The sequence below is a fragment of the Chrysemys picta genome, chromosome 5, assembly GCF_011386835.1.
Source record: "Chrysemys picta bellii isolate R12L10 chromosome 5, ASM1138683v2, whole genome shotgun sequence".
Classification (NCBI taxonomy): domain Eukaryota; kingdom Metazoa; phylum Chordata; order Testudines; family Emydidae; genus Chrysemys; species Chrysemys picta.
Window position 1 is genome coordinate 68,579,382 of NC_088795.1, and position 25,024 is coordinate 68,604,405.

Here is a 25,024-nt window from a genome sequence, read left to right on the forward strand (position 1 = left end):
AAGTTTGGAACCAGCTTGGAAAGGGGAATGGCTGACAGCAGACCTCCAAAATAGGTGGAAATTATTAAGGAAAGAATGATGACCCGCACTGTGTGATTTATCTCCAGATATATTAAGTGACTAAAGTTGTGGCCTAATTAAACATCCATTGCATCTTATTTTTATTCCTGTGTGGCCAGGGCAATTTGAATCTTTCCCATACAGCATGTATAACAAAGCCTGAATTCCTTTCTGTTTTGCCTCAAATACTGCCTTTGCTGGAAAGATCACAAATAGCATGTTTCAGAAATCTTTTTATTTTTTCTTAACTTGTAAGATATTAGGCATATATTTGGATGAAACATCTTTTGATTATTGGCTGTACAGAGAAATATTTTTCTTTAGCACTTTAAAGCCTTTCAAATATTCCCATATGTGCAAATAAACAGTAAATGTCGTTGATCCCCTTGCAGTTGATGATGGTGGTTGGAGGACAAGCACCAAAGGCCATCCGTAGCGTGGAATGCTATGACTTTAAAGAAGAGCGCTGGCATCAGGTAGCTGAATTGCCTTCTAGAAGATGTAGAGCAGGTATGTGACATGTAACCTAAGGGCTCTGTCTAAAGCAATATTTGAAACCATGCTTATTCTTTCTTTACTACTTATTCTACATGCCCTGAGAAGTGCTTGATTTCAATGGGAGCTGCAAGTGCTCATCGCCTCTAAAATTCAGGCCACTTACTTAAATTACTTTTTAAATACGGATTTAGATGCCTAACTTTAGATCACCCAAGTTTGAACATTTGGTCTTTGTCTCTTTGTGCTTCAGTTCCCAAGCTGTAAAATAGAATTTGCAATGATACTGAGGATAAATCCATTAATGTATACGAGATGTTCAGATACTACAGTGATGAGCATCTTTGTTTTATGTTTAAAGAATATGGAGAGAACCATTAGGTAAAAATATTGTTTAAAATGGCATTGAATGTAATACACGTGAGGAGCTGTAAGCAGAGATAAATCCAGCCTGCAGAACATTTTTGCATTAATGTCATGTAAAATTTAACACTTTAACTGAATAAATTGTCACTAAAAACCTGGTAATATAATGCAATCTATATTATAAATTGTTACTTATTAAACACTGATGTGCTGAGCACAAAAGAAAGTCAGTGGTAAGGGAAAGTAAACTCTTGTTTTTTCAAGGCATGGTGTACATTGGTGGACTGGTTTTTGCTGTCGGTGGTTTCAACGGCTCTTTAAGAGTTCGCACAGTCGATTCCTATGATCCAGTGAAGGACCAATGGACCAGTGTTGCTAATATGCAAGATAGGAGAAGCACCTTGGGAGCTGCTGTATTAAATGGGCTCTTATATGCTGTAGGAGGATTTGATGGGAGTACAGGTATTTTATCTTTAAATACTACTGTGTTGGTTATTACAGTTTTAGCTACTATTGAAATAATCCTGTCAGATTTACTTATGCATCTCGATATTGTTCCTGGCATTTCAAATGAAAAAGACCAGGAAAGCCAACCAGCCTTTTGTGTAGTTGAACATTCACAAACCATGTACTAAGTGGGAGCAAAGATCTGCACCCCCACTTGCTAGAGTGCAGGTTCAAAAGGACTCAACAGCATCTGAGCCACTGGAGAGGCAAATTTCCTCCTCACTGTCCTACTACAGTACTCTGACAACTCCCTCATGAAAAATCTGAGCCTAGGAGCCCCCTTCCTGTGTGCACGTAGAATAGATTCGCTGTATGTTTTCTGTAATGTAAATATGCACACTTATTCCTAACTCTTAGTGACGTATGAAGTGTGTGTGCGCACATGCAAGCGATGTGCACATATATGTATGTATGTATATACATGTAAGTGTTGATGAGCAGAAGACTGTACCATATAGCTCATCATTTAAAAAAAGAAAGGGAGAAATTTTTCTGACTCCTTACAAAGACTTCATTCACCACTCCTTCTCCAAACATCACAATATGTTGTGGGCTATCCAAATGATACTTCCCAGGCCACATGTATAGCCATTAATTGTTCTTAGAAAAAAACCTGACTGCAAATCTTAGCACAGAGAATTTCTAAAGACTGGATACTGTGAAGATGTCAATCACAGATTTGTTCTGTTTAAACAGGTTTATCATCCGTAGAAGCTTATAATATGAAGACTAATGAATGGTATCATGTAGCTCCAATGAACACAAGAAGGAGTAGTGTTGGTGTAGGTGTTGTTGGAGGTAAGTTTTTATGTCATCTGATAATGTTAGTTGTCTGCCTATGTCACTATCTGTACATTTTTGTAAGATTTTTTTTCTTAAATACTACATGTACAATAAATATATAGAATGGAAGGGTTTTTGCATAGCAGTCTAGTAGGGATGGCAAACATCCAAATGTCCTTGTTATTAACTGAGAATAAGACAAGTACAGTTCTGAAAGTTTCTGCCTTTTCTCTCTGCTAGTGTTCAAAAATCGGGGTAGGGAATGGGACATTCTCAACTAAAAGGATAGATTAGTGGCACATTCAGTCAGTGACAAAGTAGAGAGAACCTTATGTCTGCAAGTAGGGAAAAAGTTAGCACAACCATCTATGCTATTTTCTGCCACATTGGGGAGCAGACTTTAAACTTTGTTTATATTTTTTCAAAATTCCTCTGTGAACATCATTATTCAGCTTGTGTGGACAGGGCATAACTGTTCTAATTTGCTTTTTAAAAGCCATCTGAGAATAGGAAATATTTTGGTCATTGGACTAGGAGATTAGTTTATTACCCCATCTTAGATGGCCTTTAAGAAACATGTAGATGATTATATCCATTCACTATCACTGGCACATCTTTTAGTAGAAACTGCTTTTGTTATGGTTTATTTTTATTTAAAACAAAATATTAGAATACATTTTTAAAATAGTGTACTCAGATTTGTACCCTGCCTATTGAGGAATTAATAAGGATACAACCCAGAAGTGGAGGGCTGTCCAGAAGCTCTACGCTTTGAAGCTGATAAAAAGGTACTGTGGGCCACGTTTTCAAAGAGACTTGAATTCAGCCTCCGGTTGTGTGCTCTCACACCAGCTTCTTTGTGTACTCTCATTTGGACATGTCAAACCATTGTTGTGTACACAAGTGATAGTACTTAAACTTGCCTTTAGAGAAGTGTGCACAAAGTAATGTGGAAACCATCTATTAAATAGTTGGCCTAGTACACCTAAAGCAAACTGAAAAATTTCCATAAATTTATAATTCATTGCTTCCAAACAAAGCTAGCAAAGTTTGATGCAAAAAGATAGTCATCTCTCTGATAGATCTTCACTGATGTAACACATCAATTTGAGCTACTCTGTTAGAGGTGTGGTTTTAATTGTATGGGAGCTGTGACGGGTTGGGTCACAGAAACCCTGTTGGGACTGCCACATGATGTGCTGAGACTACATCTGACCCTGTTTTCCCTGGCAGCTTGGGACTTCAGAACCCTGCCTTGTTGAGCCAGACAGACCAGTCTGCTCCAACACAGACCCAGGGACTGAACCACCCCCCCCAAAACTGCAGACTTAACTGAAAACTGCTTAGAAAGTGCTCCTCTCTCTAGCATCCAGATACCCAGTTCCCAATGGGATCCAAACCCTAAATAAATCCGTTTTACTCTGTATAAAGCTTGTACAGGGTAAACTCATAAATTGTCCGCCCTCTATAACACTGATGGAGAGATATGCACAGCTGTTTGCTACTCCAGGAATTACTTACTTACTCTGGGTTAATTTATAAGCAAAAAGTGATGTTATTAAATATAAAAAGTAGGATTTAAGTGGTTCCAAGTAATAACAGACAGAACAAAGTAAGTTACCAAGCAAAATAAAATAAAACACACAAGTATAAGCCTAATACAGTAGGAAACTGAATACAGATAAAATCTCACCCTCAGAGATGTTCCAATAAGCTTCTTTCACAGACTGGATTCCTTCCTAGTCTGGGCCCAATCCTTTCCCCTGGTACAGTTCTTGTTAGCTCAGGTGGTAGCTAGATTTCTCCTGACTGCCACCTGTTTTGTTCTGTTCCACCCCCTTTTATAGCTTTGGCACAAGGTGGGAATCTTTTGTCTCTGGGTCCCCACCCCCTCCTTCTTAATGGAAAAGCACCAGGTTTAAGATGGATTCCAGTACCAGGTGACATGGTCACATGTCCTGTGAGACCCTAAGCCTTCATTCTTCCTGGCCTGACTTGCAGGAAAGCTTGCAAGTAAATGGAACCATCTACAGTCAATTTTCTTGGTTAATGGGAGCCATCAAGATTCCAAACCACCATTAATGGCCCACACTTTGCATAATTACAATAGGACCTCAGAGTTTTATATTTCTTATTTCTAGTTTCAGATACAAGAATGATACGTTTATACAAATAGTATGACCACACTCAGTAGATTATAAGCTTTATAATGATACCTTACAAGAGATCTTTTGCGTGAGGCATATTCCAGTTACATTATATTCATACTCATTAGCATATTTTCATAAAATCATATGGAGTGCAACATCACAGGAGCCTCCTGCTGTCCCTGTTCTGAAAATTTAAGCTATAGAAGAATTCTCCACCCTGTAATTTGCCAAGAAAGGAATTGGCTAGCTTTCAGAGCTGCGCAAACCTGAAATGGTTTGCCTTTGTGGAATTTTTGATTAAAATTAGGGTGAGTGGCACCATGTACTTCAGTTGAGCAACCCAACATTTTTTGTTCATACAGTTGCTGAATCATGGAAACATATCAGCTTAAACTAACAGGGACCAGAGACTAGTACTTTTGGCTAATTATTTTTATGTAGGATGTCCCCCATAATCACTCTACTGTTGTTTTTCGTAGTCTGATTTAGAGAGTGTAACTGAATTGTTGTTTTGCCTGTTTGCATATATATAGCACATCAGAGTCTACATACCTCTGTGTGTGTGTGTGTGTGTGTGTGTGTGTGTGTGTTAAAATACTTAAATTAATCTGTGTATACTGTGGGGCGGGGGGCTTGGCGATTGCCTTTCTAGGTATGCTATATGCTGTTGGCGGCTATGATGGGGCGTCACGTCAGTGCCTTAGTACGGTGGAATGCTATAATTCTAGTACAAATGAGTGGACCTATGTGGCAGAAATGAGCACTAGACGGAGTGGAGCAGGTGAGTGAACAAGAATTAACAAAATGAAAGCAAATTATTATATTGCAACCAAAGAAACACGTTATTCCTTAAAATATAAAATACAGGCTGATTTATAGGACACCTCAGTATATTTACTTTTATTGTACAGTGCAGTTGACAGAAGCACTGAAGGTTACAAATGCAAAACTGTCCCATACAATAAGGTTAGGCAAATGTTAACTATGCAGGGGTTTTCTTCCCCATTTGTTTGTACCTTTTCATATTTACCTACTAGACTTCTTAGGCTTCTTGATATCATCATACAGAGTAATATACATGGAACGTCACATCCAATGCTTTTACATTTCCAACTGAACTCCATTAAGCAGTTCATTGAATCACAGAAATCAGATGAGAGAGGCCTGTGTCATCTAGGTCATCCCTTTGTCGGTGGAGGATTGCTTTCTCTAATAGGGATTTCAGTCTAACTTGAGTTGTGCAGAGTGATTGGGCTTCCACCAGCTCCTTTGGAAGACTTGTTCTGCAGTCTAATTGATCTCACTGTTAGGAAGTGTTCTCCTTATATTTGTCCTTAAATTTCCATTCCTTAGTTTAATCCCATTACTTCTACTTATACAACCTTTGTTTCATCTTGAATAACCCCCTCATTACCTGTTGTTTACACCCTTCAAATATGTTTAGGCTATCATGTGCCGCCATCCCCTATCATTTAGTCAAGCTGTACACATTTATCTCTTTTAATCTTTCTTCATAAGTAAATCTCTTGTATCCTTCTTTTAACTCCCTTCAGTTTTTCTTCCTGGTATTGAAGTGCGCAGAATCTAAAACAGTAATCTAAGTGTAATCTCGCCAAGAGCTATGTGTGCGTTTTTGATTTTAAATATAACTCAAAATGCCAGAGTGACATCTACTTCTTGTTCATTGAGATGATACTAATGCCATTTTGGGGCTGTAGAAGTATTTCCTAAGGCCTTGTTAAATTGGGAACTCAAGTCTAGTTCGCTGATCATTGTTCTCTCTCTCTTTTGGTATTCTAGGTTTTTCCAACTTATTGAATAGTAGTTTATTTCTCCAGATGTTTTCACGTGGTCTTTTCCAAATCAAATTTAATTTTGGTATATTTCTAGCCTCTTCAGGTCCCTTTGTACTCTAAATGTCTTCCATGGTGTTTCCAGGCATACCCAATTTAGTATCCAGCAGAAGTTGCATTAATGTGCTGCTTTCTCCTTTTCCTGATGATCAAAAGAAATATTGCTGTAAATAAGACCTAATGGAACTTGGATTCCTAGGTGCACCCCAATACATTTTCTACCACTTCTCCAATATTATACCTTGCCTTCTATCATTTATTCTATCAAGTTTTTAATCTGTGTAGCAGTACTTAAGTCCAATCCAAATTAATTATTTTTGAGTAGTAATTCATGACCCTGTATTAAAATATTTACTGAAATCCAAATACTTCATCTACAGAGTTCCATTCAGAGACCTATTTTGTAATTCTAGCTAAAAAATAACAAAAATTTGATTTATTTATATCATACTTGCTTAAAATAGCTTGATTATTTTTTTACCTAAAATTACAAAATTAGTGCATCAAGGAATCAGTATATATGTAAATATCTGGATTCTTAGTAAAGCATTTTAGTATCTCATGAAATACTACTAACTAAACTTCTTCTTCAAGTGATTGCTCATGTCAGTTCCAAGTGTGGATGTGCCACGTGCACAGTCGTCAGAAGGGTTTTCCCCTAGCAGTACCTGTCGAGTCAGCTGTGGAGCCCCCAGAGTGGCACCCTCATGGTGATGTATATGGGTCCCTTCCAATCCACTGCCTCTTCAGTTCCTTCTTACCGCCAGTGATGGTCGTTGGAGCAGCTTTCCTTAGAAACCAACCCAGGGTTACACTTATATTGGTTTTATTAAATGCCGTTATTGGATCAAACAGGAAAGGGCTGGAGCTTATTCATGCATGCATGCATTCATTGCATTCAGACCCTCATGCACCCACATACTCTCAGAGGCGGAGAGTTACCGGAGACAGCAGAGGAAGCTGAGAAGCCAAAGCATAGTAGATCTGGTGTGTCCACCTGCGCTCACGGATCCGGGCCGGCGAGCGGGTCAAGAACCAGGGGGCTTGTGTATATGCCTTTTTCCTTTTTTGGAACTGGGTGGCTCCTTTCATGTACCCTGAGTTTCCCTTCTGTGTCCGTCACTGAGAAACATACCCAGGCCTCGTTCCTTTCATGCATACCAGGTTCTTCTTTTCTTTACAGCACCCCATGATTGCCTTCTCAGGGCAGATTACATCAGACACACCTGGCTCTGGGCTCTTTTCTCCTTGCAGTTCCTCTCCGACCAGTCCCACATACACTCCCTTCTCTGCCCCACACATTTCCTTGTTCTCACACTCTCTGATTGCGTGATGGAATGTTGCAAAGCTTGGAGGTTTATACAAGTGGTAACTGAAAAGGTTACAAAGCTTGCAAAAATTACAAAACTTAAAAGGCTATGCTAAAAATAACTAAAGTTACAAAGTTTCCCAAAAGGTTACAGAACTTAATGATCATACTAGCAATGACTGAAAAGTTACAAATCTTACAATCCCATTCTACTGGATTGAGCAGAGGCTTTACATAACACTTTCTCTCTCTCTCTTGCATTTAGCAAGTAATTTCCTAGTGGGCTGTTATCCATTTTTCTGTAAATAGTTTTAAAAGTTGTAGTTAGTATTACGGTATGTCTACACTACGGGATTACTCCGAATTTTCAGAATTCGATTTTTGGCAACTGATTGTATAAAGTCGAGTGCATGCGGCCACACTAAGCACATTAATTTGGCGGTGTATGTCTATGTACCGAGGCTAGCGTCAACTTCGAGAGCATTGCACTGTGGGTAGCTATCCCATAGTTCCCGCAGTCTCCCCCGCCCATTGGAATTGTGGGTTGAGATCCCAATGCTTGATGGGGCAAAAAACATTGTTGCTAGTGGTTCTGGGTACAGCCTCACCCCTCCCTCCGTGAAAACAACGGCAGGCAACCGTTTCGCGTCTTTTTTCCCTGGGTGAACTGTGTGCAGACGCCGTACCATGGCAAGCATGGAGCCTGGTCAGCTCAAGACAGCAGTCATGAACATTGTAAACACCTCACGCATTATATCGTGCAGTTTATGCTGAACCAGAACCTGAAAAACCAGGCAAGGAGGAGGCTGCGACTGCAGCACGACGACAAGAGTGATGAGGACATGGACATGGACACAGAATTCTCTCAAACCGCGGGCCCCGGCGCTTTGGAGATCATGCTGTTAATGGGGCAGGTTATAGTCGTGGAACGCCGATTCTGGGCCCGGGAAACAAGCACAGACTGGTGGGACCACATAGTGTTGCAGGTGTGGGACGATTCCCAGTGGCTGCGAAACTTTCGCATGCATAAGGGCACTTTCATGGAACTTTGTGACTTGCTTTCCCCTGCCCTGAAGCGCCAGAATACCAAGATGAGAGCAGCCCTCACAGTTGAGAAGCGAGTGGCAATAGCCCTGTGAAAGCTTGCAACGCCAGACAGCTACCCGTCAGTCGGGAATCAATTTGGAGTGGGCAAATCTACTGTGGGGGCTGCTGTCATGCAAATAGCCAAAGCAATCACTGAGCTGCTGCTACCAAAGGTAGTGACTCTGGGAAATGTGCAGGTCATAGTGTATGCCATTGCTGCAATGGGATTCCCTAACTGTGGTGGGGCAATAGATGGAACCCATATCCCTATCTTGGCACCGGAGCACCAGGGCAGCCCGTACATAAACCGCAAGGGGTACTTTTCAATGGTGCTGCAAGCACTGGTGGATCACAAGGGATGTTTCACCAATATCACCAAACATGAGATGGCCGGGAAGGGTTCATGACACTCGCGTCTTTAGGAACACTAATCTGTTTAAATGGCTGCAGCAAGGGATTTACTTCCCAGACCTGAAAATAACCGTTGGGGATGTTGAAATGCCTATAGTTATCCTTGGGGACCCAGCCTACCCCTTAATGCCATGGCTCATGAAGTCATACACATGTAGCCTGGACAGTAGTCAGGAGCTGTTCAACTACAGGCTGAGCAAGTGTAGAATGGTGGTAGAATGTGCATTTGGACGTTTAAAGGGTTGCTGGCGCACTTTACTGACTCGCTCAGACCTCAGCCAAACCAATATTCCCATTGTTATTGCTGCTTGCTGTGTGCTCCACTGTGAGAGTAAGGGGGAGACCTTTATGGCGGGGTGGGAGGCTGAGGTAAATCGCCTGGCCGCTGATTATGTGCAGCCAGACACCAGGGCGATTAGAAGAACACACCAGGAAGCACTGCACATCAGAGAAGCTTTGAAAACCAGTTTCATGACAGGCCAGGCTACGGTGTGAAAGTTCTATTTGTTTCTCCTTGATGAAAACCCGCCCCCTTGATTGACTCATTCTTTGTAAGCAACCCACCCTCCCCCTTCGATCACAGCTTGCTTTCAAAGGAAATAAAGTCACTCTCATTTAAAAATCATGTATTCTTTATTAATTGATTATAAAAAGAGGGAGAAAATGACAGGATAGCCCGAGTGGGGTTTGGGAGGAGGATAGGAGGGAAGGAAAAGGCCACTTCAAAAGTTCAGTCTTTTGGTTGGGCTGTCCAGTGGGGTGGAGTGGGAGGCTGCACAGAGTCCCCCCTCCCCCCCCCGCCCGTGTTCTTACACGTCTGGGTGAGGAGGCTATGGAACATGGTGAGGGGGGAGGGTGGTTATACAGGGGCTGCAGCGGCACTCTGTGATCCTACTGCTGTTCCTGAAGCTCCACTAGATGCCGGAGCATGTCCGTTTGCTCATGCAGCAGCCCCAGCGTTGCATCCCTCCACCTCTCATCTCGAGCGTCCCTCCTCTCCTCATGTTCGTCCCTCATGGCCTCACATTCACTGGCAGCTTTCCTGTACTGGGATACCATGTCCTTCCGCTCATTCAGATGAGCTCTTTCATCGCGGGTCGATTGCATGATTTCCGAGAACATTTTGTGTCGTGTGTTTTTTTTTCGCTGCCTTATCTGAGATAGCCTTCGGGATGGAGGAGGGAAGCTTGAAAAATTTGCAGCTGCGGGAGGGAAAAAAGGGAGAGAATTATTTAAAAAAATACATTTTACACAACAATGCTTATGCTCTTTCACGGTGAAAAACACTATTCACATTACATAGCCCATGTGATTTCGGTACAAGGTTGCATTTTGCATCTTGTATTGAGTGCCTGCGGCTTTGGTGTGAGAGATCACAGACGCAGGGCCGGGCAACAGAATTTGGCTTCCATGCAGCCATGGTAAGCCATTGTCTTTCGGCTTCTGCAACCTACATAAAAGCAGCGCCCTCCTTTCCCATACCAAGCAAAGCCCATTCAGTGCTGCAGTTTTCCTGTTAACATGCAGCAGCAGAAACCAAACTAACCCCCCCCCCATCCAATTCTCTGGGATGATCGCTTTATCCCTCCCCCCACCACGTGGCTGGTATCAGGGAAGATCCCTGCTAGCCAAATGCGAAAAGCTCAGCGCCAATTCCCCCTCTTCCCCCCTAGCCCCCGCTTGGCTAATTGCAGGGAAGGATTTCTTTTCAGCCACAGGCAAACAGCCCAGTAGGAACGGCCACCTCTGTCCCCTTAATTAAATTCCCATATTTCAACCAGGTTACCATGAACGATATCACTCTCCTGAGGGTAACACAGCTAGATAAAGAACGGATGCTGCTTGAATGCCAGCAAACACCGGGACCATACGCTGCCAGGCTTTGTCAGGCAATGATACCAGATTACTTGCTACTAGCATGGCGTGGTCAAGTGTCCTACCATGGAGGACGGAATAAGGCTGCACTGCCCAGAAACCTTCTGCAAAGGCTTTTGGAGTACTTCCAGGAGAGCTTCATGGAGATGTCCCTGGAGGATTTCCACTCCATCCCCAGACACGTTAACAGACTTTTCCAGTAGCTGTACTGGCCGCGAATGCATCCCAAGTCCTCAGGGCAAATTAATCATTAAAAAAACGCTTACTTTTAAACCATATTTTATATATTTACAAAGGTACACTCACCAGAGGTCCCTTCCATGGCTTCATGATCTGGGATACTGCCTTGGGAGGGTACTTCAGTCAGGCTGAGAAAAAGATCCTGGCTATTGGGGAGAACGGAGTGCTGTATGCTCTCCGCAAGCTCGCCTCCTCCTCCTCCTCATCTTCCCCGTCCACAGAATCCTCAGGCATGGCTGAGAGTATCCCCTCCTCGGAATCCACGGTCAGGGGTGGGGTAGTGGTGGCGGCCCCCCCTAGAATTGCATGCAGCTCAGCGTAGAAGCGACATGTCTGCGGCTCTGCCCTGGACCTTCCATTTTCTTCTTTGGTTTTCTGGTAGGCTTGTCTGAGCTCCTTAACTTTCACGCGGCACTGATACAAGTCCCTATTGTGGCCTCTCTCCATCAGGCCCTTGAAGATTTTTTCAAATGTTTTGGCATTTCGTCTTTTGGAACGTAGTTCTGCTAGCACAGAATCCTCTCCTCATGTAGCGATCAGATCCAGTACCTCCCGTACGGTCCATGCTGGTGCTCTTTTTCGATTCTTGGACTGCATGGTTACCTGTGCTGATGAGTTCTGCGTGGTCACCTGTGCTCTCCACGCTGGGCAAACAGGAAATGAAATTCAAAAGTTTGCGGGGCTTTTCCTGTCTACCTAGCCAGTGCATCCGAGTTCAGATTGCTGTCCAGAGCGGTCACAATGGTGCACTGTGGGATAGCTCCTGGAGGCCAATACCGTCGAATTGTGGCCACACTAACCCTAATTCGAAATGGCAGTGTCAATTTCGGCGCTACTCCCCTCATCGGGGAGGAGCACAGAAATAGATTTTAAGAGCCCTTTATGTTGAAGTAAATGGCTTCATTGTGTGGATGGGTGCAGGGTTAATTCGATTTAACGCTGCTAAATTCAACCTAAACTCATAGTGTAGACCAGGCCTTAGTGTTAGTAGTTAGGTTTTAGCTGCGGGTTTCCCCCCACACCACCCTTTGCTCCCGCCAGGGACTGGGGCATGTCTTGGCCTCTGGGTTTCAAGCTGTGTGGATCCTGCCTGAAGCCCATGATAAGGGGAGACTCACACGACTCCTGTCTGAAGTGCCAGGGAGGGGCACACCAGGCCGACAGGTGCAAGATCTGCAGGGGCTTCAAGCCCAGAACTAAAAAGGAGCGGGACTTTCGGCTGAAGCTCCTCTTGATGGAGTTATCCCTTCATCTCCAGACAGCCCAGATGGCATCTGACCCACGTTCAGTACTTTGGTGCACAGCGCGCCGGCCTGGGTGCAGGAGGCTTCGACACTGAGAAAGGACTCGGTTAAGGAATCTCGGTGGCACCATAATTCCCTGGCACCGAAGACCGCCTCCAGTGCCAGCACAAGGCAACGCTCCCATTCACCGGTGCCGTACAAAAAGAAAAGAGCAGACAGAGTGCTCCCCCACTAAAATAGTGGAGCAAGCAGGCACCAGTGGGGTGTGTCCCACATCGCGACACTCAACCTCGGCCCCATCTATTCTGGCACTGTTGACTTCAACTTTGTGGGGAGGTCCATTGAGTCTGGTCCTGGTGGACTCCCTAGTGCACGAGGACCTGGAGGACGACATAGGTCTTCTGTCCACACCGGACGCATTTGAAACGGCCAGGGACTTGATCGCCATGACAGCACAGTCCCCTGATCTGGCATTGGCACTGGCTCTACAGAGGGGAAATGTGCCCCAAGGCAAGCCAGCATCGATGTGGCACCAATCATCCTCGCCACGGCACCATTCCCTGGCACTGTTTCAGTCTGCACCGCCCTGGTCACCAAAATCGGACTATTCTTCAGAGGCGGAGGCAGACTCCTATGTCTCTAGGCTAGCCGGTACCGTTCCCAGCACCATCTGAGGCAGAATGAAGGGCAAACGGTGCCTGTGATGTCCTGGCCCCCACAGTGGCAGGGGCCAGCCCAGTGGCCCTTTTGGACACCGTGGGCCTACCATCAAGCCCAAGAGCTGGGCTCCAGATCCCTGTCAGTGGCCTCGGAGGTTCGGATCCCTCCTTCAGCCACCTCTGTAACCTGGGAGTCTCCCCATGAGCAGGACATGGACGTCCAGGTCAGCGCTGGGCACCAACGCTATCCCCTGTGCCGCTCAAGGTGTCACCACTCAGGACGACCCTCGTGAGCCAGAGGGTCAAGAAGACCCAGTGCCCCCAAGGACGTCGTCGTCCTCCTCCCCAGATGAGGAGGTGGTGGGTACTTCTACTATGCTGCCTGCTATAGACTCCAGGGCACATCAGGACCTGCTTAGCAGGGTGGCCCAGAACCTAAATATGCAGGCAGAGGAGGTCTCTGAGGAGAATGATCCGATGGTAGACATTCTGGTCCCCTAAAGGACCTTCAAGGGTAGGGTTGCCCCATATCAAGACTATCCAAAACATCACTAACGTGTTGTGGCACACACCCGCCTCTATCCCCCCACGTGGACAAGGGGGTGGAATGCAAATACTTTGTGCCATCCAAAGAGTACAAGTGGCTCTTTACCCACCTGCAGCCGGGTATGCTGGTGGTGGAGGCGGCTAACCAGAAGGAGCGGCAGGGATAGCTGGGGTCTACCCCCAAATCCAAGGACGCTAAGAAGCTGGACCTCTTCGGTTGGAAAGTGTACTCCACTGTGGGGCTCCAGCTTCCCATAGCAAAACCAGCAGGCGGTCCTCAGCCGTTACTGCTACAACTCCTGGAATACCTTGGCCAAGTTCCAGGAATTGCTCCCCGTGGACTCCTGCTCCGAGTTTGGCATAGTCTTGGAGGAAGGCAAGGTAGTCGCAAGGACCTCGCCACAGGCCGCCTTAGACTTTGCAGATTCGACTACCCGCACGATGGCTACTGCCATAGCCATGAGGCGCAGCTCATGGCTTCAGGTCTCAGGGCTCCCGCATGAGGTCAGAATATTATCCAGGATCTACCCTTTCACTGCTCTGGGCTCTTTTCAGAGCAAAGAGACTCTTGGCTTCTGGGCTCGGGGACTCGCAGGCAACCCTTAAATCCCTGGGAATACACATGATGACCCCCCAGCGGAAGCTGTTCAAACCTCAGCCCGCCCCCATGCTTTTTACTCTGCTCCTCCCAGACAAGATTATAATAGGAAGCGGGGCAGGAGTAGCGGGAGGCGCCCTGCTCAGTCCTCCTCTGGCCACAGCCAAGCAGTGGCGAAACAGCCGTCGGCCTCAAAACCAAACATTTGAAGATACACTTGAGGATGGAGCACCAGCCCAACTCCCGGGTCCTTCCCCTCTCTTTGCGAATCGTCTATCCCATTTTTACTCTGCCTGGTCTCAAATAACCTCAGACCAATGGGTCTTGAGCATGGTAGAATTGGGATATTCTATCCAATTCTGTTCCCTCCCGCCTTCCCACCCACCCTCCCCATCCCTCTTCAGGGACCCTTCTCATGAGTAACTTCTAGTGCAGGAGACGCAAACGCTCTTGCAACGTGGGGTGGTAGAGGAGGTTCCTCTGGAGTTCAGGGGCAGGGGGTTCTACTCCCATTATTTCCTAATCCCCAAGGCCAAGAGTGGGCTCAGGCCCATTTTAGACCTGCAAAACCTCAACAAATTCATGAAGAACTTGAAGTTCCGCATGATCTCCCTGGCTTCCATCATTCCCTCTCTGGATCCGGGGGACTGGTACACCGCCTTCGACTTGAAGAACACTTACTTTCATGTGTCCATAATCCCATCCCATAGATGATTCCTTCACTTTGTGGTCAACAACATCTACCACCAGTTCACGGTCCTCCCCTTTGGCTTATCGGCAGCCCCTTGGGTGTTCACCAAGTGCATGGCAGTCATGGCAGCCTTTCTGAGGAAATGACAGGTGCAAGTATTCCCATAGCTGGACGACTGGCTAATCAAGGGTCATTCTTGGGCCCAAGTGAAGGACCACGTGAGCATCGTCCGCATGACTTTCCTCAGGCTTGGCCTCATCTTGAACATGGCAAAGTCAACCATAAATCCCACTCAGAGGATAGAGTTCATTGGGGTCCTCCTAGACTCCACCCTGGCCAGGGCTTCTCTTCCGGAAGCTTGTTTCCTTGCCATGAACGCCATCATAAAATATGTCAACAGATTTCCCAAGATGACTGCGTGGAATTGCTTAAAGTTGCTTGGGCATATGGTGGCTTGCACGTCTGTGGTACAGCATGCCAGACTGCAGCTATGTCCCCTTCAGGCATGGCTAGCCCGAGTTTACAGGCCGAACCAAGACCACCTAGACAGATTGGTCACTCTTACTTCTCAGGTTCTCGAGTCCCTGTGATGGTGGCTCAACCCACAAACAGTATGTGTGGGAATATACTTGTCCAAACCTCAGCCAATGCTGTCACTAGTCACAGATGTGTCAGCGATGGGATGGGGAGCACACCTAGGCGATCTCAGGACTCTGTGGTCCCAGACAGAACTTTCACTGCACATCAACGTCAAGGAGCTGCGTGCAGTGCACCTCACTTGCCAGACATTTCAAACCCATCTACAGGGCAGCTGTGTATCGGTATATTCTATATAATGTTCTATATAAACAGACGGTGGTGTTCACTCCTCTCCCCTGTATCAGGAAGCCCTCAAGCTGTGGGAATTCTGCATCACCCACTCGATACAATTGGAGGCCTCGTATCTTCCGGGTTCGCTGAACGAACTGGCTGATCATCTCAGCAGGTCTTTTCACGGCCACGAGTGGTCTCTTCACCCAGACGTCACCATCAACATTTTCCAGATAGACCTATTTGTGACATGGCACAACAGGAAGTGGCAGCAGTTCTGCTCCTTCCTGAATCACAGCCAGGGCTGGCTCGCGGATGCCTTTCTCCTGTTCTGGAAAGGCACCTGCTGTATGCATTCCTGCCATTCCCACTCATCCACAAGGTTCACCTCAAGGTCTGACGAGATAAGGCATTGTTAATCTTGATAGCACCAGCATGGCCACGTCAGCACTGGTTCACCACGCTGCTGCATCTGTCGGTGGATACGCCTATAACTCTGCCCCTTATTCTGGAGTTGATCACACAGGACCACAGCTGCCTTCAGCACCCCACCCTAGAGTCTCTCCACCTCACAGCATGAAAGCGCCATGGCTGAACCTGTTAGAACTCCTGTGCTCGGATTCCATTAGGCAGGTGCTCCTTCTACGCACACCACTTATCTAGCTAAGTGGAAGAGATTTTCAATTTGGTCCATTGCAGGCCTTAATTCCCTTCATCTTGGACTATTTACTTCATTAAAAGCGGCAGGGGCTGGCAGTATTGTCAATGAAAATGCACCTGGCCGCGATTTCGGCTTTCCATCCCGGCTCAATGGACCGTTCAGTATTTGCTAACCCTATGGTTGGACACTTCCTCAAGGGGCTAGACAGACTGTACCCTCAAGTAAGAAAGCTGATTCCCCCATGGGATCTTAATCTGGTGCTCTCGAGAGTGATGGGCGCTCCCTTTGAGCCCCTGGCGACTTGCTCTCTTCTTTACCTCTCTTGGAAGGTGGCATTCCTTGTGGCTGACTTTGGCTAGGAGGGTATCTGAGCTCAAGTCCCTGACATACGAGCCCCCTTATACTGTGTTTTACAAGGACATGGTGCAGTTGCAGCCGAACCCAACTTTCCTCCCAAAGATGGTTTCACAATTTCATATGAATCAGGACATTTTTCTGCCAGTGTAGTTCCCTAAGCTACATGTCACGAACCGAGAACGTATGCTCCATTCCCTGGATGTCAAACGGGTGTTAGCCTTTTACATCGAGCGGACAAAGCCATTTAGGAAGTCGACCCAGCTCTTGGTAGCAATTGCGGAGAGGATGAGAGGGCTACCGATGTCATCCCAAAGGATCTCTTCTTGGATCACGGCTTGTATCAGGGTATGCTATGACCTAGCAAAGATGCCGGCCCCACCGTGGACAGCTCACTCCATGAGAGTGCAAGCTTCATCTGCAGCTTTCCTGGCGCAGGTCCCTGTTCAGGACATCTGCAGGGCAGTAATGTGGTCATCTGTTCACACCTTTATGTCACACTACGCCATCACACAGCAGGCTAGAGACGATGTCTCATTTGGTAGAGCTGTGCTACAGTCTGCAACTCAGTGAACTCCAACCCCTCCTCTGGGGGACTGTTTTGGAGTCACCTACTTGGAATCAACATGAGCAATCACTCGAAGAAAAAAAACGGATACCTACCTTTCAGAACTGTTGTTCTTTGAGATGTTGCTCATGTCCATTGCAAGACCCACCTGCCTCCCCTCTGTCAGAGTATCTGGCAAGAAGGAACTGAAGAGGCGGTGGGTTGGCAGGGACCTATATACACCGCCATGAGGGCACCACTCCAGGGAGCTCCACAGTTGACCCAACGGGTACTGCTAGGGGGAAAAACCTTCTGACGACTGTGCACACAGCGTGCACACTCCTACTTGGAATGGACATGAGCAACACATCTCGAAGAACAACAATTACAAAAGGTAGGTAACTGTTCTTTATATTAGCTTGGAGATGAGAAGTAGATTAAAAACTGGCCAAAGGATTATAAAAAGGGCACTAATAAATATTAGTGATATCTAACACTAGTTTGTACACCTCTACCCCGATATAACGCTGTCCTTGGGAGCCAAAAAATCTTACTGTGTTATAGGTGAAACCGCATTATATCAAACTTGCTTTGATCCGCTGGAGTGTGCAACCCCGGCCCCCTTCCCCGCCGGAACGCTGCTTTACCGCATTATATCTGAATTCGTGTTATATCGGATCGCGTTATATCCGGGTAGAGGTGTAATTGAATTTTATGATTGGAAATGTTTGCATATAAGCAGGCTAATTATTTGAGTCATTAACAAGAGATATAATAATCGATGAATTGCAGCAAAATTTCACTTTTCAATCTGCTCCCATATCTATTTTATCCAATGGTACAAAGGGGAGTTAGAATTTGCTTTTACAAACTAATGTTGCTTAATGCCCATGGCCCAGTTATCCAACGGTGGCTAGATTACAAAGAAACATAAGAATGCTGACACTGAGCATTGTCACTCCTAACTTTATTAGATGCTTAGAAAGTTACTGGGATTCCCAAAAGCCTGAGTTTGGCACCATATACAATGAATGGATAGAGAGAGGCACCTCAGAATGGGATTTACAAAAGGCAGCACGTTGAGTCTCTTATGCTAGATATCTCTGTGGGAGATATAGAGGAGAGGGGTGTTTCCTGAGTGTCTCCACTGTGGATAAACACTTAAAGGAATGGAGCCAGAGTGAGCAAGCATGAGACTGATGCTGTAGCCTGGCGGTTAGAGCACTCTTATGATGTGGAAGACCCAGAATCCAGTCCCTTGCACCAATGAATTTTTTTAAATTTATTCCCAATGGAACAACTCCAACAGGAGAGACTGAGGGAGCCCACATCAAAATAGCTCTATGTCCAATGGTTAAGGCACTTACCTGAGAGATGACAGATCCCTGTTCAAATCCCTTCTTCCCCTCAGGTGGCAGGGGGACTTGAACCAGAGGTCTGCCACCTCCCAGGTGAGTATCCTAACCACTGGACTAAAAGTTAGGAGGGAGTTCCTTCTTTTCTCCCTCGCTGTTTTGTGGAAGCTCATTTATAGGGGCCCAATCTGGCAGACAAGCTTGGAGCTACTATATTGGGCCTTGCTAGTGAGTTAGGTAGAGGAACAACTCTCTTCACCTGGTTACAGCATCGCTCTGGGACTTGGGCATCCAGATATCTAGAGTGGGCTGCAGTGTGCATGAGCAGAGGCAGATACATAGGCATCTGGGAAACTTTTACTGCAAAAATTTTAGGTGCTGAGCTAATAGAGGCACCTGCACAGATCCACAGCAGTTGAGTTGGGGTTTTGTGAATCCCAATGGGACCTGGTTTTAGGATTTAGGCACCTAAAGTTGTAGTTAGGCACCAGAGTCCTTTTGTGAATCTAGCTCTAAAAATTTTCAGATTCTTTTTTTCCTCTTATATTCCATTATTTTATCAAGGACTGAAATTCAGTTTACTAGATGGTAATTGCCAGGATCACTTTTGTCCAAGTTTTGTACCACATTTGTTTTTTTCCCAGTCTTCTGTTACCTTTTCGGTTCTCCATGACTTCTAGAAATAGTCAGTGATTCAGGGTTTTACTTAATCCCCTTCAAGTAAAACTTTACTAACATAATTCAGTGGGTTATATATAAAGAAGTGTTAAATACATGTAAAAATTATATCAGTCATTTGGAAAAAAAATAAGTTTTGCTTGCATTACTGTGCTGTATTTCAATATGATCATAGTGACCAGATATACTGACTTATCAGAATGTTTCTATTTGGGGATTTGTCCTATTGTCACAGTAGGTTTTATTAAAGTAGGAGTTTGATCTTGTTTTAGTTAAACCTCCTGGATATATGGTCACCCCAAAGGACTTCTGCCCATTCCCACTGCATGCTTGTGTCGGCTTCACACAAAGATTGACTTTCAGCTGCCTGGCCCCTTTAGAGCCACCTGCCTCTCAGCTGATCAGCATAGGGACGGAAGTCATATCTGCTCCTGGCTACAGCTGAGAGGAGTGTGCTGCATCATACAGGGATGAGGATCTTAAATCCCATGTCCGCCAAGTCTTTTGGGAGGGGTAAAGGGTAAGACAAGAATCAGGAAAATGGGCAGGAGAAGAAAACAAAAGAACAGGAAGTGCAAGAGGACGACAACAAGAAGATATAGATGAAAGCAGCAAGAAATGAGGTATGACTTGGAAATGGGGGTTGGTGGAGGGGTAATAAAGGATAGACCAAAGGGGAGTGGGAGGTGATATTAAAAAGTAATATGTTAAATGGTTGGGTTTTGAGAAGTAAATATACTAAACAATAAGGCCGGCGGCTACAGTTGGGTGGAGTTAGGTCAGAGATATGGGACAAAATAGTAACGAAACCCAATCTTTTTATATATTTGGTTTGGCTATATGACTGCATCTCAAATTTGTGCTAAAAATCTCATCCTTCCTCAAGCCCTCTCATATTGAAAGCTATATTACACGTATGCTGTGTGATACTCTACACTAAAGTGAGATCACAGAGCAGTAGAAAGAAAAGTGACACAATATTGCATTATGATCGATGTTGCAGCCATAAACAATAGCAACCAAAATACCCATTAGCTGAACTGAATGATAGTCCATACTGAGTATCACTGATAAAGCAATGGATAATGTGATTTTATAATGTTGGTATAGTGATGTTTTATGGTAGCTATTTTTTTTAGACTTTTATTACTCCCTAATTATTCCAGTCTCCCTCCTTTTTAGTTTTCTTATTGAAGACAGACATTAAAATTTAAGTATTTCAGCAGAGGTCATGTCCCTCTTTATGTATTAATGGCCTTACTATATAATATATTTTCCCCAAAGTATATTTTTGAAAGTCCTTGATACTCACCTCACACTTTGGCTGGACAAAGTGGAGAAATGGTCTGAAGTAAATAGGATGAAATTCAATAAGGACAAATGCAAAGTACTCCACTTAGGAAGGAACTATTAGTTGCACACATACAAAATGGAAAATGACTGCCTAGGAAGGAGTACTGTGGAAAGGGATCTGGGGGTCATAGTGGACCACAAGATAAATATGAGTCAACAGTGTAACACTGTTGCAAAAAAAGCTAACATCATTCTGGGATATATTAGCGGGAGTGTTGTAAGCAAGACACAGAAGTAATTCTTCCGCTCTACTCCTCACTGATTAGACCTCAACTGGAATGCCACATTTCAGGAATGATGTGGACAAATTGGAGAAAGTCCAAAGAAGATTAACAAAAATGATTAAAGGTCTAGAAAACATGACTTATGGGGGAAGATTAAACAAACCCAATTTTTTCAGTCTGGAAAGGAGAAAACTGAAAGGGGACATAACAATTTTCAAGTACATAAAAGGATGTTACAAGGAGGAGGGAGAAAAATTGTTCTTAACCTCTGAGGATAGAAAAAGAAGCAATGGGCTTAAATTGCAGCAAGGGAGGTATAGGACATTAGGAAAAACTTCCTGTCAGGGTGGTTAAGCACTAGAATAAATTTCTTAGGGAGGTTGTGGAATCTCCATCATTGGAGATTTTTAAGAGCAGGTTAGACAAACACCTGTCAGGAATGGTCTAGATAATACTTAGTCCTGTCATGAGTGCAGGGGACTGGACTAGATGACCTTTCAAGGTCCCTTCCAGTCCTATGATTCTATGATTAACTTTTTCTAACCATATCTTTTCTCTGAACGCCATAACTGATCCTGTGTATTCTTATTTGATTCCCTCCCCCTTTTCATTTGCAATATAGGTTTTATTTTAAATTCTTAATCTTTTGAGAAGCCCTTTTTGAAACCACATTTGGCCAACTCTTATAACTTACACTTTTTTGTTTAGCAGTCTGTGCCATAATTGTCTCCTGGGATTTCCCAACCAACTTCTGTACTGGTGAATTTTAATGTTTCTGTTCGTCATACATTATTTACTAGTGTCTTAACTCCAAAAACTTGCCTTTCTGAAATATACTATGCTAATACCATTATGTTCTATTATCCCATTTCTTATTATAGTGGTGAATAAGCAGCTGTTATCACTGGTTCCAAGGTTTCCTAGGATTCTCACATTTTCAGTTGGTTTATACTTATCAGTAAGAAGTAGATCCAGTCTGACTTCACCTGTTCCTTGATTCCCTCCTTATAGATTGATAAAGTTCTTAACGTAAAGCTAAATATACACTAAGATGTTTATTTGACACAGAACTGGGTTCTGTACCCCATGAGTATGGAATCCTTTGGGTTTTTGAGCACTTTCAGGGTTGGTTCAAGGAATTTTTAGTGTTATCCACCAGTCCTGGTGGTTTGTAGCAGATGCCCACTGTAGTTTGCTGTTTGTTTGTTCATTCATTGTATGTTCATGCCCAGTAAAGTATTCCATAACTTCATTGTCAGCTTATTTCAACATACTTCTGATAGATATGTAATGTTACTCTTGCACCTCTTTTCTTTTTGCTGTGTAGATTGTACCCAGCTCTGTTTAGATTCATTTATAAGGATCATCTTGCCTGGTTTCCATTATGCCCACTGGATCATAGCCCATAATTCAGTATAATTTCTAATTGGTGCTTACTTCCAATACTCTGTATTTTCATAGATATTCAGTACATTTATTCTTTGCTTATTCCAAATCTTCTGTTGCAGAACAACTCTCATCTTTGTATGCTGTGATATGCCCCATTACACTAGGCCTCTAATCAATGTCTTGCCTTTACCAATTTGTAATCATTTCTTTAGTTTAACATGTTCTGACCCATATTTCTTTTGAGAGGGTTTCTAACTCTGACTGTGAAATAGGATTTACATTTGTAAATACACTGTGTACTGGCTCTCCCTGATATCCAGGTCATAGCCATTTTTCTATCTGATTTTGAGTGTTTTTGTATTTTTGCAGGTGTTGGTGTGTTAAACAACTTATTGTATGCAGTTGGTGGTCATGATGGTCCTTTGGTTAGAAAAAGTGTTGAAGTATATGATCCTGCCACCAATACTTGGAGGCAGGTTGCAGATATGAACATGTGCAGAAGGAATGCAGGTATATACTGTAGTTTAGAAATATTGTTCTTTAAAATGCTATTAATATGGCTATGTATCTGTTCTATACATGCTTCTACCGCTCTTTAATATTTTCTGCTTCTTTACTAAAGCCTCAAAATGGAAGGCATGATTTCACTATGTAAGCAAGCAAATAGGTGTGCATTTTCTGTAAACTTCTGTCTTATTGGAGCTATTTTCCTTTTTAATAGGGGTTTGTGCTGTATATGGCCTGTTGTATGTAGTTGGAGGAGATGATGGTTCCTGTAACTTGTCAACAGTGGAATATTATAACCCAACAACTGATAAATGGACAGTTGTGTCCTCTTGTATGAGTACTGGAAGGAGCTATGCAGGTAATGGGTATATGGTTTTTTAAACTGCTCATAGTTAATTTGAAAGTAGTACCTCAAGTGAGGTGTGCGACAAAACATCCAAAGAGTAAAATGTTCCAGGTAAAAATCTATTGCACCGAGAGACCTGTTTTTTAAAGTATATTTTTGTACAGTGCCTGATCCTGGTCCAGAATTAGGACTCCTAGGCACTATCATAATATAAATAATAAATATTATTTCTTAAATGAATTTAAAAGCAAAATATTGTACTAAAACTGTATGAAAAATCTGGTTGTTTTGGAGAGCACACTTTATTTTCTCCTCGGTATTCACTAAGAAGTACAATTTACATTAAAGCAGCTAGAAACTTACTTTAGGGTCTGACTTTGTGGGGAGCAGGACACTCTTTAAAGGAGCCAGTCTCTGACACTCTTTAAATGAGCCTGATTATTAGATGTGCTGGCCATCAACTCATTGAAAATCAGACCCCTTTAAGGATCTTGGCTTACATTTTTGGGAAAACGAAGTGTGTAATATAAACAAGTGCATGATAGAGATGCTATGCTACTGATAATCAAACTGAGTTGATGGTGAAAGGTTATTAGACCTTGGAAACTTTCACAACTTTGTGTTGAATAACACAGTTTGAACATTTTTGGACATTTGCCTTAAATTAATGCACATTTAGATATATATTTTTGATAGCTGTAAATCATTGTATAAAGTCTTGTATTTCTTGTAATACTTTTGGAAGTTGTCTTTTTTGAAAAGACGTGGTCAAATAACTTACACTTTAATCTTGTGATTCTCTTATTCTATAGGTGTTACAGTTATTGACAAACCATTATGAACAGCAAAAAGATTTTCAACTTAATTATGTACTAAGGGCCGGCTTCAACAAGTGTTTTTGAAGTGACTGAGAATCAAGGCACTTCTCTACTTGTAGCTGCACATTAAGTCACAGTGAAAGATGTGACGGTCTGCAATTACGTATGACAGATAATGAAGATTACTCTAGGTAGAAGCAACGTGTAGGATTATTCTGCATTGAGCAGCAGCTGACTGAATTTTTATAAATGCTGGTGGACCACAGTTTTTATTTGCAAGGCCTTCAAACAAAAAAATCACTTTCAAAAGGACCAATTCATGTCAGTTGTGACTGACAAATGGATTATTCAGTGAAGAATGATAAAGTGATGTGTATTCTGGTGAAAGTAAATTTTTGTCTTATTTTTTCCCAGAGACTAGATCCATGAACTGTAAGTCTTCAGGATGGGTATTGAATCCCACCTCAGTAGTACAAGCTGGCATGGGAGTAAACATGTTTGTTTTTATAACAGTTTTCATTACATGACTATAGTGTGCATATATATGTGTGTGTGTGAGAGTATAGGTTGCTTTCCAGTAATACTCTTCAGAACTTGATTATATTATTTATAATTGGCAAAGTACTTTGAATTATGCCAGTACTATGTTGTAAAACAGAGTTGTATTTTTTTTTATAACAATGCTTAACACTACTAAATGCCAGTTAAAGAAAATGGAGAAGACACAGCATTTTTGAATGGTATAATGCCAAAATCTTTTTAATAAAAGTTTAGTTGCCTGTATTTATGTATGATTTTTCTTTCTTTAATCTTGGTCATGTTTAGGTGAATTCCTTTATTACCTTTTTATCAAAGGGTGATTATTTGGCATGAACATAACTGCAAGTTTATAATGAATGTATGGAACTCAACTGAGCTTGCATGGTATTAAGAACTATCTGTGTGTAACTTAGTTGCTGTTAACAAATATGAAAACTTACTGTATGTGCCCATGTTTGTACAGCAACTATCCTTTTTATTCATGGATGACCTTTTAAATATGACCAAAACTATTGTAATCTTTGAGCTATTTTCTTTAAATAATAAAAGTTTGTATTTTTGTTTCATAA

General features: G+C 43.4%; 1 protein-coding gene across 8 annotated transcripts in view; it reads left to right on the forward strand.

The window, feature by feature from the left end:
- KLHL2 (kelch like family member 2) overlaps window positions 1-25,024 on the forward strand; it is a 122,184-nt gene extending 97,160 nt beyond the window's left edge. For 7 of the 8 annotated variants that reach the window (XM_005307442.5, XM_065596516.1, XM_065596520.1 and 4 more), the window contains 7 exons: window positions 453-570; window positions 1,186-1,383; window positions 2,125-2,226; window positions 5,014-5,142; window positions 22,614-22,754; window positions 22,966-23,109; window positions 23,910-25,024. In XM_005307442.5, the coding sequence (XP_005307499.1) occupies window positions 453-570; window positions 1,186-1,383; window positions 2,125-2,226; window positions 5,014-5,142; window positions 22,614-22,754; window positions 22,966-23,109; window positions 23,910-23,938 (861 nt within the window). In that variant the 3' untranslated portion in view covers window positions 23,939-25,024. Of the gene's footprint in view, window positions 1-452; window positions 571-1,185; window positions 1,384-2,124; window positions 2,227-5,013; window positions 5,143-8,287; window positions 9,748-22,613; window positions 22,755-22,965; window positions 23,110-23,909 lie in introns of those variants that run through there. The other variant, XM_065596515.1, reaches the window with a different exon arrangement.